The sequence below is a fragment of the Lathamus discolor genome, chromosome Z, assembly GCF_037157495.1.
Source record: "Lathamus discolor isolate bLatDis1 chromosome Z, bLatDis1.hap1, whole genome shotgun sequence".
In the NCBI taxonomy this organism is placed as follows: domain Eukaryota; kingdom Metazoa; phylum Chordata; class Aves; order Psittaciformes; family Psittacidae; genus Lathamus; species Lathamus discolor.
Window position 1 is genome coordinate 39,906,147 of NC_088909.1, and position 16,899 is coordinate 39,923,045.

General features: G+C 36.1%; 1 protein-coding gene across 8 annotated transcripts in view; it reads left to right on the plus strand.

Annotated features, from left to right (window-relative positions):
* Positions 1–16,899, plus strand: part of MAN2A1 (mannosidase alpha class 2A member 1) — a 147,869-nt gene that overhangs the window by 111,500 nt on the left and 19,470 nt on the right. For 3 of the 8 annotated variants that reach the window (XM_065661427.1, XM_065661429.1, XM_065661428.1), the window contains exons 21-22: positions 920–1,030; positions 1,953–2,045. In XM_065661427.1, the coding sequence (XP_065517499.1) occupies positions 920–1,030; positions 1,953–2,045 (204 nt within the window). Of the gene's footprint in view, positions 1–919; positions 1,031–1,952; positions 4,896–16,480; positions 16,528–16,899 lie in introns of those variants that run through there. The other 5 variants (XM_065661432.1, XM_065661426.1, XM_065661433.1 and 2 more) reach the window with 3 other exon arrangements.

The following is a 16,899-nucleotide window of genomic DNA, read 5'->3' on the forward strand; positions in this document are numbered from 1 at the left end:
TCTTTTTCAACCTAAACAATTCTATGAAGGGCATCTTGTTATATACCGCTCGTATGGTGTTAGGATGGCTTGCATGCACGTTCATCATTAATATGAAGAATTTATTTTCTGATACTCTTGCTGTACAAGAGTAGTTTTCTGCATTGTAACGTAAAAGAAAAAAAATTAAGTTTGTGCATAAACTGAAGTTACCCAGCCAGTTCTAGGCTATGGCTTTCAGTTCTGAAGTACATGTCAGAAAATGATTCTGATTTGAGGCACTTCTGTGCTATCTTTGTAACCACTTATCCTAAGTAATTTTATTGGTTTGGTCCACACTCGGAAGTTACGGTTGTGGATTACTTTAGGGTTATTCTTTCATGCCTAGTAAGGTTTAAGAGCACTTTATGTCTTAAAGAAACAACAAAAAAATTAATATTTCCTTTTTAGTGTAAAGTTTCATGTACACATTAAGCTAAATTAGATTTTGCAGGGCAGCTTTGCACAAAGAAAGCTTGATAGAACATACTCACAATGTTCTAGTTCATAGTCACATAGCTAGTTTTCGCTGGCTATTGTAATTCGCATGTGATCTCTTTGGTTTTGGCTTAGCCAGGTAGTTTTCCCGGAAGCCAATTAATAAAACTGATTACACTTAAATTCTGAGTCTGTACATGTGCATCTACTGAGCCTTGAATTCCTTGGTTAGCAAGTTACATTTGTATTTGGTAGGACTTTGTATATCTAAACTGCCTTGCTGTTTAGGTCTTTCTATGTTTGGTCTTCTAAATATTAAAAGAAATATGACAGTTTAATCTATGCTGAACATTGTTTAAAGCATAGTTGGCTCCATCTCGGTAAGGTAATGATAATTTTATGAAGTTCTAAAATGTTCTTCTAGCTCTGCTACTTTCTGACTAATCTTTTTTTTTATTTGTAGGTAGATATTGAACCATCTGATGAAGCTGCTCTGATTCTTCACAGAAAGGGATTTGACTGTAGATTTTCAAACAGAGACATGGGTCTGCTCTGTTCCACTACTCAGGGGAAGGTAAACTAACATTTTATAGGTGTTGTAGAAACACTGATAATTAAGGCAATTAATAAGTGAAGTCTAGGTAGTTACATCTCAAGAGTTACTCTTTCAGGATAATAGCTAAGTTTACATTGAAAGTGGTGTTCCATTTGATAAAGATAGGGATCTGCTGGTATGTGGGAATGACCATGTAAGCATTAACAAGTAAACCTGTAGGTTAGTTTTAATCTCATTGACTTCCTGTACTTGTTGTTTTCACAAAACATGGGTCAGTATTTTTCAAATAATTTTTAATAATGTTTTAGCACTTTACTATCTAAAAAGAGTCAAGTTACATATTCTGAAGTGTATGTTTTTACTATTATTAACATATCCACAAACCATGTGACTGTTACTTTAAAAACTTGCTTATTATAGCATGTCCTTTGTCTACCCCTGCTCACTCTACATGATCTACACCACTGCAAATGTCTTGAGTGTTTTGCAGTTGCTGTAGAATTGATGTGGTACATAAAATTATGAAATACAAATCATGCAACTTTGCACTGAGGGTTACAAATGGAGTAGGTAGTTACGAATCTGTATAAATTTTGTAATCAAATTTTGAAATTGGCTTGGGATTATCTTTTAAGCAGAAGAGGAAGCGTTGTTTCATTTAGAAACAAGATAACTTTAATCCAAGTGTATCTAATCAGTTTTTTAATATATTGATTAATTTGCTTGCTTTGAAATGTGGCAAGTAAACAGTGCCTAAGAAGATCTGATTTATTGTGTGGCATTTGAGACATGACACTTAAAAAGTTCATATTTGATGTGAGAATTGCCCTGCTGATACCTGTGAGGAGGGGTATCATTTGGATCCACGTTGGAGATTTCGAAGGTATTTTCTAAATGTAGTAATACAGTTCTCTCTTTTTTTTTTTTTTTCCCCTTCCAGATAAAGGTGCATAAACTCTTTAACAATTTCAAAGTGGAAAGTCTTACACACACATCTTTATCTTTGATGCATTCACCTCCAGATGCCAGAAATGTAAGTGAAATAAGTATGAGTTCTATGGAGATAAATACCTTCCGAATTCGGCTAAGATGAAAGCTGGCTTTAATACTCAGATAAAAAGGAATCTGCAGTTGTATCTCCTCTAAGTTTTCGTGCAATAAGAAGCACATAATTATTTTTCCAGCTTCTGGATACTGTGAGAGAACCATGCATTCTATAATTTTTTTGACCAACACAGTGAAAAGCCATGTTGCAAGCAACTTACTTTGTTCGGCTGTTTTTTGTTTCTACTTACCCCACCTCCCCTTCCATTTAATAGCAACATCAGTATAAGTTAATGCAGCAAGTGAAGAAATTTCTAAGGATGTTAACCTCTCAACAGATTAAATCTCAGGTTAAATGCTAACTAACTATGTTTCTGGTGTTTTAATTTTCGTAAAGAGGGGATTGGAATTTAAACAGCCTTCTTTGCTGATCCTTGAATTTATGTACAGATAATTCAGTGTAGAAGTCCTGGTGCAGCTTGTGAATAAAATAGAATAAAATGTTCTTACGTAGTAGCTAATGTCCAGATATTTACAATTGTTTATATAAATGACAATAATCTCAATTTATTCCACAATTAATTTCAATTTATTCAACACAAAGGGGATTATTAATTGTGGTAAATGAAAGCCTGCAGTACTTGTAATAAGTGATGGTAGATTTCATACTTCTACCATTCATCTGAGTTATGTAAATACAAAAACATGGACCTAAAAATAATTTTGCAATGGAAATGCTTAATAAAACTCCCATTTTGTTACTTGACACACTGGGATATGTGCAATTATTCCATTATCATGTATGATGAGAAATGTCAATAATTGTCATGAATACAAGGATTTTTTATAAAACTCAGATACAGTGTTCTTTGAAATGAGTTTTCTATTTCAAGGTTACCATATCAAGATAAATGTGCCTTATTTTTTGATACATCTTGTTACAATTTTGGTGTCTATGTTAATGTTTTGAGGGAATGGTAGTTTATATAATACTTAAGCTGTGTATCTCCTATTTGACAATGCTGGCCACGCTCTGATCTGCACCACGTTTGTGCTATGTTATTCTGAACGTTTTGACTATTTGAATGTATTAAAATGATGTTATAACATGAAATAGACAAAAAATAATCACTGTAAAATCTAAATTCAGCTGCTTTCTTAGAGAAATTGCAGCTTGATGGAGAGAGTTGATAGTAAGCAAGGCATAGTTGGCGAACCCATCAGAACATGTGCTTGCATATCGCAGACTGTGGTGAGCTGTTAATTCAGAATCATGTGCCTATATTTTAACATTTTTCAAATTTGCAACCTCACATTGCCAATGTTCACCTTGACTGTGTTCACATTACTGAAGAATGGAGTCTTACTTTTGCTTTGTCTTCACTTAATTCATATTCAGTGCGGAAGCCATTCAAGTGTGAAAAATATTTCCCCAAGTAGAGCTGCTGTTTACAGTTAATGTATATAAATATCCGCTCATGTATGATCCCATTTCCTAATCTTCATTTATTTTCACAACTTTCTTCTATCTCTTTCTTATGCATTACTTTTCCATACATCATTGCTTATGTTTCATACTAATGCATGAAAAGTCATCATAACTGGTAAAAAGATGTGCTATTTTCTAACTCTAATATCACAGTTATTTAATTTCATCATTGTTGTTCCACAGTGTATCAAATTATATCATGTAGCTACAGGCTATCTTAAGAGAAAACGAAAGTGAAACTTCAATTTCATGCATTGTCACAGGTTGGATCTCTGAAACTGGATAGATTTCCCTACTTAATTCAATATACTGTGTGTTTTGTAATTAATGGAATACTTGGTAGGATCTGCTGCAAGTTAATAATATAAGAACCACTAACCACAAGTGGAAAATCAGACAGATCCAGTAAACGGATGCTTTCATGCAATAAACATGTACTGTAACTTTTCTTAGCTGTAGTATTTGAAAATACTGGTTTTTGTTGGAACTGAAAGCATGGTAAGCTTGCCAGCAGAAAATTCCCATAACATTTATTTTTTTGCATCCTCGGAATTAAAATGCTTCAGAGACTTACATGTTCTGTACAAGACAGCATTCAAAGTACTATTTTAGTTTTGTTAGGCAGAAAAGTTAAATTTTGATGCAATAATATTTTAAAGTATTTTGCCTCTTAAAATTGCTTCCAAAACATGTTTCATATAGCATTCAGTCCTTTCTATTATCATCAGCTGTACAATCAAGATGCCTTCCTTAACCAGTAGATTTCATCTTTGTTCCTTTATCTTGCATTTTTTTTGTGTAACAATTAGGGATCCTTTCCTGAAATCCTTAATTAAGCCAAAACTGCAGTCAAAGTCTGATAATAAATTTTACTTTAATTGGTTCAGAATGTGACTATTTAGGGGGTTTGGGATTATTTTTAACAATTTTAAATAAATTCTTAGGCTGTATTTTTTTATATTGGATATTTCAATTAAGTTCTTGACTTTTTCTGTGCATTGACCACCTAATTTAATGATATTTTATTTTTTTTCTATTTTAAAGCTGCTGGGTTTATAACTACTGGCTAAGAGAACCAAGCATCCTTACTTTTCTCCCAGTAGGGTTTTAAAGACAATGTTGTGTAAGAAATGGGTTTAAATCTTGTAATTACTTTCCATACCAGAGTTGTACCTGTGCAGAATTTTCTTTTACATTCCTTTATCTTAGATGTCTTTGGTTTATTTGCTCATATTGTCTGAAATAAACTGATTTCAGCTGAAGGTTTTGATACTTTTCTCTTGGAAGGTTTTATATTTCATGGGGATATGTAAAATATGATCTCTAATAAAATATAATGTTATTGTGGTATGTGTTCAGTGTCATTAATGACTTAAACATAACTAATTTAAAGAAAAAAATTATAAAGGTAAAAACAACAAGGTTGATATATTGGTAGCTTTTGGGGGAATGACTGTTATCTGTAGTGAGATGAACTGATGAAAGATGCAGTCTGTTTCACAACTGATAAACAGAAAGATGCTAACTTCAGAGATGTAAACGTGTGATTGCACAGTATTGGAAGGGAATGGGCAGCTCTTCTATCACAAAAGAAATCTTGCACTGACCTAGCAGCAAATAGAAGGTGTAAACTTCTAGGATTATTTTTACTTGAATTAATCTAATTTCTCTTCTAAACATTTGAGAATAATGGGATGGAAGCTGTTCTTGTAAATTAAATTAACAAACATGCCATTAGAAAATAGTTAAAATAACAGTTCAACTGAAATTAGAAAACTTTTAAGAAAATAATATAATGCTAACACAGTATGCAGTAATTACGTATAACACAGTATGCAGTAATTACGTATGCTAACACAGTATGCAGTAATTACGTATTGAACAGGCATATATGCTTTAAAGGCTTGCTTCCCGAAGTACTGATGGAGCTTGAGCATAGTAAGTTGCAAAGACAATTAGTATAAATTTCGGTAAATGCCTGAAGCTTATTTGTTATTGGGCTGGATAGTCTTAGCTATAAATACAAAAGTATGCATATACTTTATGGAGCTTTACATAAAGCCCCATAATTTTAAAGCTGTTGTTTCAAGATAAAAGTGTATGACATCTTATCACAGCACACAACAATGTGTATGGGTCCAATTTAAAGCACCCCTTCACTTTTTTAAGGTCATCCTACTCTGGAATCCATTATCAGCGTGACCATTTGGATAGAACATATTCTGCTAATAGCAGTTACCAAAGAAGTAATCTTCTATTTTTTGAAACTAAATTAACTGTATTTACATACCTGTCCACTGTGTTTTGAAATAACAGGTGCTAAATTTCTCTGCACATCTACACTGATACAGACACAAAAATACATTGCTCAGATTTAACAGGTGGTTAGTTATATATATGACAAAATATAAAATAGAAATTGAATTTGTTGTCCTATTTTAGGATAACTATTCTGTCGTAACATGAAGAGTTTGAAACAACAAGCCAAAGGTACTAATTTTGGCTTCTAAAAAAAGGAACATAGAAAAAAATTAACACATTATCTAGAGGAAGCTTAAGTCATTGGAGAGCTTTGTGATTGTCAGTGTTCTTACTGATACAAAGTTTCTCTATCTCTTAGCATTTCTGTAAATAGTAAAATGTGGACCTGCCAGTCTTTTATATACATCTTTTATGAGCTAATTAGATATTGAAAGTCCAGATTGCATCACTAGCTTTTGTCTGCCAGAATTTCTATGTAGTATCAATAATGTGTTATTTGTTACTCTCCCAACTTGGGTAAATTATTTAGTAATACAGAGGGTTATGAGAAAATTATTAAATAAGAAAACCCCAAAACATCATGTATGTAAACTTGTGCTGTTTGAACTGTAAATACAGGGCAATCTTTAACCATGCATTTCAGAGCTTCAGGTTCTCGACATAATGTATGCTTCCTGCTATAGAGTGGCTGTTAAAGGTATATCCTTTGGCAGTCTTAAGTGATTCACATTATGGGTATCACTGAACTGGAGACTTTAATCCCAGCAATATCTGACCTGCTTTACCACCAGCGCTACTCCCTGTGCATCACACACATTCACCATACAGGAAGGCATGTACTTCTTCTCAAATCATGACCTGCAAAGTAATTTGTGGTCTTCTCAGCTGTTCTAGTTTTATTTCTGTCTCTTAGTTATTCCTTTTGTGCTGCCTTCTCCTTCCTTAGCATGCCAACCAAGCATGTAGTTAGTTGTAGGCTTCAGCATGTCCGCAGCCTTCCAGCTCTGACCAGTGTGTGCTACGGGGCAGACAGCCTGTAGCGTCAGTCAAAGCATGAGATGTGCTGGATGTGAGCGCTCAGCTGTTCAAGAATTCCATGTTTTTAATCTACAACAAGTATGCAAATGGGGTACATGCCCTGCTTGCTTGCCACAACTGCTTCACAGCACTAACCTGCTGTTCAGGAGCATATATTTTTCTTTCCCTAAAAATCCACTTCAACAGTCTTTAGTGCCATTCTCCTTTTTTCTCCACTTCCCTTTTCCGATTTCTCAAAATAAATTTATACGTAAGTGAGCTGGAATTGTGTGTGATCCAGAACCCGGAGTTCCTGATACTCATCAAGAGAGATGGGGAAGTGCTGAAAACTCTGCTCTGTCAGTGCTCTGCTTAGGTAGTGTGATAAACACGATCTCCATTTCAGGACCTGTCAGTCATCCTCAAGTTTACCTCTAACCTACCTTACGTAAGTCCTGAATGTTTTCAGAATTAATTGATCTGTCTTGATCATAGAATAGTTAGGGTTGGAAAGGACCAAGCAATAATAAATCAGAGACATTCTGATAATGCCCACTGTTGTGGCATGGAGACCCTCTTTGAGTTCCATATTTCCTAGCTGTCTTTTCCAGAAGCAGGTAGGCACAACCCTATTGATTTAACTACTGTGAATAAAGAAATCTCTAGTTTGAGTAACTATACAAATCTCAGTGAGAATGAGATGAAATCCAAAAGACTTTTTACAGCTTTTTCTTTAGAACTCAGATCTTTTTAAACCATAAGCTTCTTACTGGAAGAAAGAAAGGTTGTACATTCTCCATCCCCAGCAATACTCAAAAGCCATCCGGGAACGGTCCTGGGTAAAGGGGCCCTGCTTGAGCAGGCAGTTGGACAAGATGACCTCCAGAGGTCTCTGCAGCCACAACCATTCAGTCATTCTGTGGTGCTGCATGCCCTGCTCCTGTGAAGGGAAAGTGACTCTTCATTTGATAACCAGTACCTATACAAGATCCAGATGCGTGTTTGAAGATGTGAGGCTAAAAATGACAGCTGAAAATTGAGAGATGGAAAAACATTTACCAGAAATGGTTCTACTGGTTCACTGTGCATGACTGAACATTTCCAGGAAAAAAATGGAAAATGGCAAGATTAAAGATTAATTTGGACTTGCAGTTTAAAATGCTTAATGGAGGTAAAATACATCCTAAGTAAGCCATGCTGTCTGAATCACTTGCAGCAGGAAACTGAGAGAAATAGCTTTGCAAGCAGATGACCTTTGTTCACAAAACTCTTCGTTAAATACCTGCAGCAGTGAAAGAAAGTATCATTTTTGTTACGTATGTTTTGAATTGTTTAAAAAAGTAACCTGTTCCAAGCTAAAATAAACAATATGAGTTGAATGGAAGCAACTAATATAGGCAGTGATCTTGTCAAAAGATTGAATACAGCTGTTAGAAATGTGTAGATTCTGAATGGAGCATGCTAATAAAAGTCCTTCACCTAGATAAAGGATTAAGGTTTGCATATGAAAAGGAAGTGGTCTATTTTGACAGAGCCAGAATCAGTCCCTTTGCTTTTGCTGGTGTCTTGGTAAATGAACTCTGCTAGCTTGGCTAGCAAACATGAGAAAAAAACTATGAAAGCTCAAATGTAACTAAGGCAAACTTATTCAAATGGGTTTGGCACAAAGATCCACGATCTATTCACCTAATTGGTCTCCAAATAGACAAAATGAGTTGGTGAATTTTTATTCATCAAAAGCCTTTGGCATATGAGAAAGACGCTAATAACTGCATTGAGTTGGGTTTGAATATAGCTAATAAATGAGTATTTGCTGCTAGGAAAGTTGCATTTCAAACTGAGTTTATGAAAGTTCATCTTTTAGAGAGATGGTCTATGTGAAACTGATGATTTATGGGCTATTAGTAGCTTTCCAATACAGAATACATGAAGAGTAGCTGAAATGAGAAACTTAGGGGATTTTTAGCAGTTAAATCTCCTACAGATATGTATAAGAAGTGGATCTCTTTTCATTTTCTGAATGTTTTTGACAACTAGTAATGAGATGGTAGGTTTTGTTATTTTTAATATATAAGATATGAAACAGAACCACCTAAGTGCTAGCCAAGAGGAAAAAACAAGTACTGATTTCTTCCTTGATGATGACATACATTTGAATGGGGAGAACTAAAAACCTCTTCCAAGCTGAATTCAAGAGCAATCTTCTAAATCCAAGTAAAACGATGTTTATGGTTCACTGACTTTACAAGAGTCTGGAATGGGTGTAACTGTGATACAGATACCACCTAAGTAAACATCAGTAGCCAAAAAAATGTACAAAGAAGCATTGAGATCTCATTCCTCAGAGCTTTGTCAAAATCTGTAGGGGGTCTTTCAGCGGTCCTTGTCTTCCTCATGTTTCAATTAAAAATACAAAGGAAATAAGAAAACCCACCCTCAACATACATCTATTTCATCCAGTCTCTGAGAATATTATATCATCTCAGTCATGATTTTTAGAATTCCACTATATAAGGTCTATGTAAAGTCCAGTTCACTTTTATATTGTAAACTGTGGTCAAAGCTTGGGTTTTGCAGGGCTTTGTAGACACACTGCTTTCACATTAGCACTGCCCAAGGCTTTAAGTGGCCCAAGCCTGTTGCTATGGTGACATGTAGCAGTTTGGATGTGCAGGTCACAGGCTCACTGAGTTAGGAGGGTGGTGGCTATGTGGTAGGTGTGGAACTGTGAGTGGTCAGGGTGGGAGTTTATACAGTTCCTCTGAAAGTGAGGGCAGTCACCAATTCAACACCGCCTTACATTTGAAACAAGTTGAAAACTTGAGAATAAAAGGATTTTTATCGATTGGCAGTGATGCATGGTAACTTGGCAGAGGCATTAGGTTTAATTTTGTATTCTACGCTTGGCTTTAAAAGTAGGTACTGGCAAATGGCACTTAATTTAAATGTGAAAGAAAAAATGTTTTTGTGGTGGTAATGCCAGAGCTGTGGTAACACAAAGTAGTATCTCTTGTCTTACATAATGCCTCAAACCAAAATCTTTGAAGGCTATTGCTTGTTTGCTGAAAGATGGTACCTTGGTACATATTACAGTCTTTGAACAAGAATCAGTATGATTTCAAGTGGTCTGTGAAAACACAAGATTGTCAATATGAACAAATGTGAAGAAATGTGAATAATTAAAATAATTTATTTTAGCCACACAATCAACAAAGAGAAAACTCCATGGTGGGGAGGGAACCAACAACTGAGAATGCTCAAAGCTCAATCATTTTCCAGAAAGCCACAGGTGGAAGGAGTTTTGCTGGACTTTGCTCCTATTATACATCATCTGCTTGTGGGTTTGCCAGTTTTTCAGAACTCTTTTGTGGACTCTATAGCACCAATTTATAATCTCCTGGCCGAATTTGCTAATGAGCAAATCTGAAATTTTACTTCACCCCTTAAATCACTGCCCTTCGGGAAAATAGTAATAAATATGATATGGAAAACACTAGGTTCACTCTGGAAGATGGGATTTATGTCTGTGATCTAGTGATCAGAAGAAATACAAGTATTTCTGTTTCTACTGCTGGGAAATGGGTACAGAATAGCAGGCTTGCACAAAAAGACAGTGGGTTTTTTTAAGATTATATCATTGTTTTAAACTGTTGGACATTCTGCAGTTCTGAAAACTTCAGTCAAGGTAAGAGAGAATTTATCTGGGGGAAAAGGAAATTTGGAGTGGAAAACGTGCAGAAAATGGAACTGAGTGAGCATATAGCCAAGAGTAGCTCACTTGGAGAGCAGCAAAGTATGTTGCTTTTAACGTATCTGGCACTTTGAATTTTGTAAGAGGTCTGAAACTTCACAAATAGAAGATATTGTTTCATTTGTTTCACTCTGAGAAGAATAAACAATACAAGCCCATATCTGGGGATGCAGGGAGAGATCTCATAACTATTCTGACCCGCTCAGCAAAACAATGTGTAAGTTGAATGTAGGTCTCAAGGGTTTACCTAAATTTCTGCATTAAAATCTGATTAAGGCAGTTTTCTGTCTTCACGGCAATGCTACTAACATCTTTAATTTTTAGGTTTTAGCTGAGGAAATGCTGAAAAACTGTGTGCCTGTGAACTAAAACAACTAAGAAAGTACATTTGGAAAAAACACAGCATTCCTCAGGCCTACTTTGAAAGATGGCGTATGCTAGCAGTGAAGGCAGAAAGAGGTTGGTCTAGCTTCCATCAGGCATTTGAATATTTCATCTTGATTGAAATTCTGAGTTTCCTACTATCATCGTTAATGCCATGGAAATAGCATGTTTCGATATGCTGTTTGAAGTTATAAGAATCTTGAAAATTAGAACTGAAACCTTGGAAAGTCTGTTTATGATGTAATGGACCAGTGCATAAGGCAGAAGATGTGTTTTGACATGTTTGTGGTAGATTTTATCATAAAGCAAAGGTATTAAAAGCATCTAGTATTTTCATAAAGGAGAATACTCCATGGCAGCAACCATAGAAACTAGTGTGATACAACAATTTAGTGTCAGTAAAGACTGTGAGATTAATGCTAGAATATAGGCTGTATCAATTATTTGTATGTACGTACCTTCTGTCACAGAAGGATGGGCTGTGGCTAAAAGCTGCTGCAATGACTTTGTGAACCCAGTCTCCCATTTACAGCTGGAACAGAATCACACTTTTTCATTCATTACTTGATTTCATTAAAGCATGAGAGCATTTCACTGATCATCACCTAATGATAGTTAGAAGAGTGACTATCACCTGCATAATGCTAGAGTTTTGATATGCACCAAACCACCAGATTCCCTATAGGTGGCATTTTGGCTGGTGCTGCAAGCATAATTCTCCTGTGAGATTTGGTAGCTGAAAAGCCAGTAGATTATGGTCCAGGTTCACATCACGGTGTGGTTTCTTTCTCCACTAAAGAATTCCAACATTTGCTTATATGCAATATTGTTCCAGGTGACACACAAGTGTAGAAGTAGGCATGGCCAGCCCTGCAGAGGAGGCAGAGAAGAAGCTGGCAGTCCAACCCTTGTCAAGCAGTGAAGGACAAAGCAGTGGTGCCAGGCAGGCGTGTGCTGCTCAGGCACTGGAAAGTATATAGCTAGGTTGGGAGCTCAGTTGGCAGCAGCTTCCCACTGACTTGCTGCGGAACCAAAGATTTGGTGTTAGGCAACAGCTAGAATTAGCACAGTCAGGATGAATGGCTGGTAAGACTGTGTCATGTTAAAAATAGGAGAAAAAAATACTTTTCTTTAAGCCTAATGTGGTAATGTGTATAGTTCCTGTGGGCAAAGAAACAGATGACTCAAGAATCTCAGCTTCTAAATTAAAACACTTTCAGATTTTCTAATACTTCTTGGGTATTGAATGTGTTAAGTATTCAGCACATCATGCTTGAAAATATTTAATGTATTCTGCAAATATTGGTGGATCATAGTACAGGAATATTGGATCTGTGCTTTTCCAAAAGCTTTTTCAAATTTACATAATGTATGTAATCCTCTTTTAAAATAAAAAGAACACTGTTAAAAATCATGTACTTACTAGATTATTTAGCTAATTGACTACAGTGATATTTTTTCAATTTATATTTTTGTATACTATAGTGTACAGGTACATGTGTTCTGTTTGTTTTTTCAGTTACAGGAAAGAATTTTATTCAGGGCATACCATTCGGAAAACAGAATGTTTTCTTCAACTTTTAAGGCTGAGAAACAACTGTTCAGAATGGATGATTAAAAAAAAAATCTGAAAGATTTGATGTTTATGTAATACCTGTACATGATTCCTGAAAATTATATCTTTATATTAATTAATACACAAATCTTTTTCTCCAGATATTTTTTCCTTGCAATTTTTTTCTCCAGAAATTTTTCCTTGCAATTTATATAGATTAATATATAATTTAGAGGTGTAATGACAAACCTCCAGTTTAGACATAGAGTGTTTTCCCTTACCCCCTAGAATATAGGCAACAGGAGCATTTACATCCATTTCTCATTGCCATGACAATGGCTTTGGTCCCTTTTCTTGTGCTTAGAAGAGCTTGCTTTCTTTCTCCATGCCTGATTCTCAGTGTGCTCCTGCTCCAAATTCCTTACTTGAAGGAAGGTAAGATTAGGTTAATAAAAGACTAGCAATAAACCAGATAAGAAAGCATGTTTGATTGTAAGTATGCCTTCAAATACAATTGAGACAAAGTTGTGAATGCAGAATTTCTTAAACTGTAGGCCTACACATGGCCGAGCTTTTCTGACTATACATCTGTGCTTTTATAAAAAGGGTAATACAGTTCACTGGAGGATATGAGAATTTTGATATAATTTTCACTGTAATTTAAGATGTGTCTGGAGCCAGCACACCAAAAAGAAGTCATTTACATTCCTGAAGCTCTACTAAAGTCACTGTCCTGGTGTTGACATTTCAAACAAGAGAGAACTTTGCTATTCCAGCTCACTTTCTTCACTGTTCACTATTTAGACATCTTTGTTCAATCACACAAGCTATCAGCTACTGCAGCAACATCATCACTTCAACTGAAAAAGCAGTTCTGCAATCAGTCCCCTGCTAATTACTCCAAGGCTGCAAATGCGAGTGTCCAGAGAAGGACCACAGATGATCAGATGATCAGAGGACTGGTGCACGTCTCCTGTGAAGACAGGCTGAGAGGACTGGGCTTGTGAGCTTCTCCTGGAGAACAGAAAGCTATAGAGAGACCTTAGAGCAGATTCCAGTACCTAAAAGGGGCCTACAAGAAATCTGGAGAGGGATTTTTTCAAATGCCTGTATTGAGAGTTCAAGGGGGAATGGCTTTAAGCTGATAGAGGGGAGAGTTAAATTAGAAAAAATTCTTCACTATGAGGGTGGTGAGGCCCTGGCACAGGGTGCACAGAGAAGCTGTGGCTGCCCCATCCCTGGCAGTGCTCAAAGCCAGGTTGGATGGGGCATGGAGCAACCTTGGTCTAGTGCGAGGAGTCCCTGCCCATGGCAGGCAGGTTGGAACTGAATGACCTTCAAGGTTCTTCCAACCCAAACCATTCAGTACATTCAACACTGTTATGGTACTTTTTTATGGTAGCAAATAATAGTAATTCTTGCAGATGTGGACCACATTCGTATCTTTGCTCTTCACCAGTTATTCTACTAGCAGTCATATACTTGTTTTCCAACTTTTTAGTATCACTTGGCAAAACTTTTCGGAGAAAGTTGAACAGAGAAAACCACCTATGTAAAAAGTTCTCACCCAATTTAGGTATAAGCTATCCTCGAATGTGTTTATGAGTTTAACAAAAATAATCAGTGCTTGCAGCTATCACAACGGGATATTAGTTGTTAGATTCACAGAGAGGATACATAGTATAAAGGCAACACCATTAACCTTCTGTTCAGATCCAATAAAAAGAGGAATCTAGCTTCCTAATCCCTTAAATATTGCTGTATCTGATTTTCTAGCTGTAGAGATATAGCCAAAAGCCATAGTTTATAATAGTAAAGCCAGAAAGATCTCACGTGTTGTGATCATAACCACTTGCATTACAAGTCAGTTTTGGTTCAAAGAAAGTTGGGAGAATTTTGCACATCCATTCAGTGTTCTGCAAACATCTCTGCCATTTGCTGTATTCAAAAATGATATTTGGGGATGGCTATTTGTATTTTTGTTTCTAAAATTAAATTCGATGTAAGCTGTTATGAACCGTAGCATGGCAACATGCTGCCCCTCAAAGAAATAAAATGCTGACAGTATTGCCCTTTGGCATGAAGGTGTTCTTGGCTTTTTCTGAGTTCAGGCCATGTTTGTTTATCTCTCACAGATCCCATTCTTTCAAGATGATGTAGCCCTCCATTGCTGACTTTGCTGCATGCAATTTAAAACTGCTTGTGTGCTGACTTGAGATTGTATTGCGGTATAAGTCATTAAGCAAGTGGCCTGAGGAGAATATGTCTGTTTTTTCTTGTCCTAAAGGGGGTATACTGTGTGTTTTCTGTGAGAAGTTTCAGCTCACTTTCCAGAGGGCTCTGCCAGTTCACTATTCAAGTCAGACAGTAATGACCATAAGTTGTAAATGTTCAGTTAGTTCAACCAGTCCTTTGTGATTCTAGGATTCTCAGCCACAGATTGACAAGACTCTGAACTGGTCTTGAAATATGTATGTGGTCTTGAATTTCCTTTCTGGATTCAGACATGTATATGCCACAAGGGCTGTAGAGGTAGAAAAACTGTAACCCCCACAATTCAGTTTAGCCATCTCATAAACTTGTCTCATTATTCATTCTGCTTTCTAATGTGTACTTTTCAGTGACTTTAATTCTGCTAATCTCCTTTATGAATTACTAAATGAAATCACACTATAAAGGTGATGTAGGATTAATTTCTAGAAAAAAAACAGTATCAATCTGGCAAATTATTCTGTCACACATTAGATCCAGAGCTTACCTTAGAGCTTACATAGAGGTAATTTTAGAAACAATCAGCAATAGTTATCTAACAAGCATTCTTATGTGGATGTTAATTTATAGGAAGATAAACAAGATAACAGGAATGCCACCCTTAGAGGTAACTCTGAGGAAATTTGTTTCCCGTCAGCTACTGGTATCAGAAAGGACTTGCATTTTAAGAAAGGTTCCTCCTCTACGCCTCCAAAAAATACTATCCCTGTTGCAGTAAACAAAGTTGTTCCAGCCTGTCTGGTACCAGAAGGCCAACTATACAGAACTTGGAAAGCATTGAAGCTTTTGGAGGCTCAATTTACTCTTCTCTTATTAGAATATCCTGCTTTTTAAAGGCAGAATAGCTTATGACTCTTCAGAAATAGAAGTATATTAATGCCTCTTGTGAACCTTGGTATTTTTTCTTATTGCCTTTGTAAATAATATCCATTAATATGAAGCTGTTAGTAGTGGCTTAACTTTTTTATCAGTGCAAGTCAGAATGTTGCTTGTTGTAGATGGCAAACCACATCTGCCCCTTAGCTGGGAATACACAGTGTTTCTAGAGCTCCAGGAGAAGGGGAATAATATTGTGAACAAATGTGAGTATGCAGCACAACCATGAGAGGCAATTTTGGTGCAAATTGCTAAATCAGAGATCCAAATTTTCAAATTGTTCTACATCTAGATGAATGTTCAAAGGAGATACTTGTCTCATGAATATTTTCATGGGCTCAAGGTTTCAAAATATATAGAATTTAAAAATGTATACAAATACCTGGATGCCCTCACTTCACTTTGTCTTGTGGCTGTTGAAAATGATGAAATATGAAAAATTATGTGAGCTGGGTTGGAAATAGCAGCCTGTCTTATGATTCTGAAGAAGATTTTTAGTCAGTACCAAGGTATTAAAAACTTGGTTGTGTGATAATTGACACTGGCCAGCAAGAGAGTGATGGTGGAGCAAAGAATCATATACATTAGAAAATGAATGTAAGGTAAAATGAATATCTATGCATGTATTATACGTCATTTACCACAAGGCTCTGCTCTTTGGCAGCCCAAACATCCCTCAACTATAATTTATATTTACTGTAATTTTAGCTGGTGTGTCATGGAATGTTGTGATTTGCAGTTGTTCACCAACTAGCTAATTCAGGAAGCTACTGATTTCCAAAAGGTTGTAGACTGATGAAGTAAATATGTTTCTTATAGGTTCCTGAATGTCTGTCTCTTGGGTGGTGACAGAAACTGATAATGGGATATGAAAATATGTAAGAGATAATTCTTAGTTACCTTCTGATACCTTAGAATTACCTTCTGATAGGCTGGAGATTCACATGTTTCCTCATAGGTAAATGTGACAGAATATTGTTAATCTCTGCTGCCTAAGGGGTTTCACCAAGAAAATCCTAGTGGTCATCACTTACTCTTGTCTGATCTGGTGGTTCTCCTTGAGTTGCAGAAAAATAGTTAATTCTCTAATTCACTAAATGTTGATGACCCCTTCAACTACCATCCCTAATGTTGCTATTGAATACATTTGATCCTGGCTTCTTGGTGTGTGACTAACACCAAAAAAGTGATCTGATATGTATCAGCCTGGTATCAGCTGCCTAGATGGCTGATCTGCT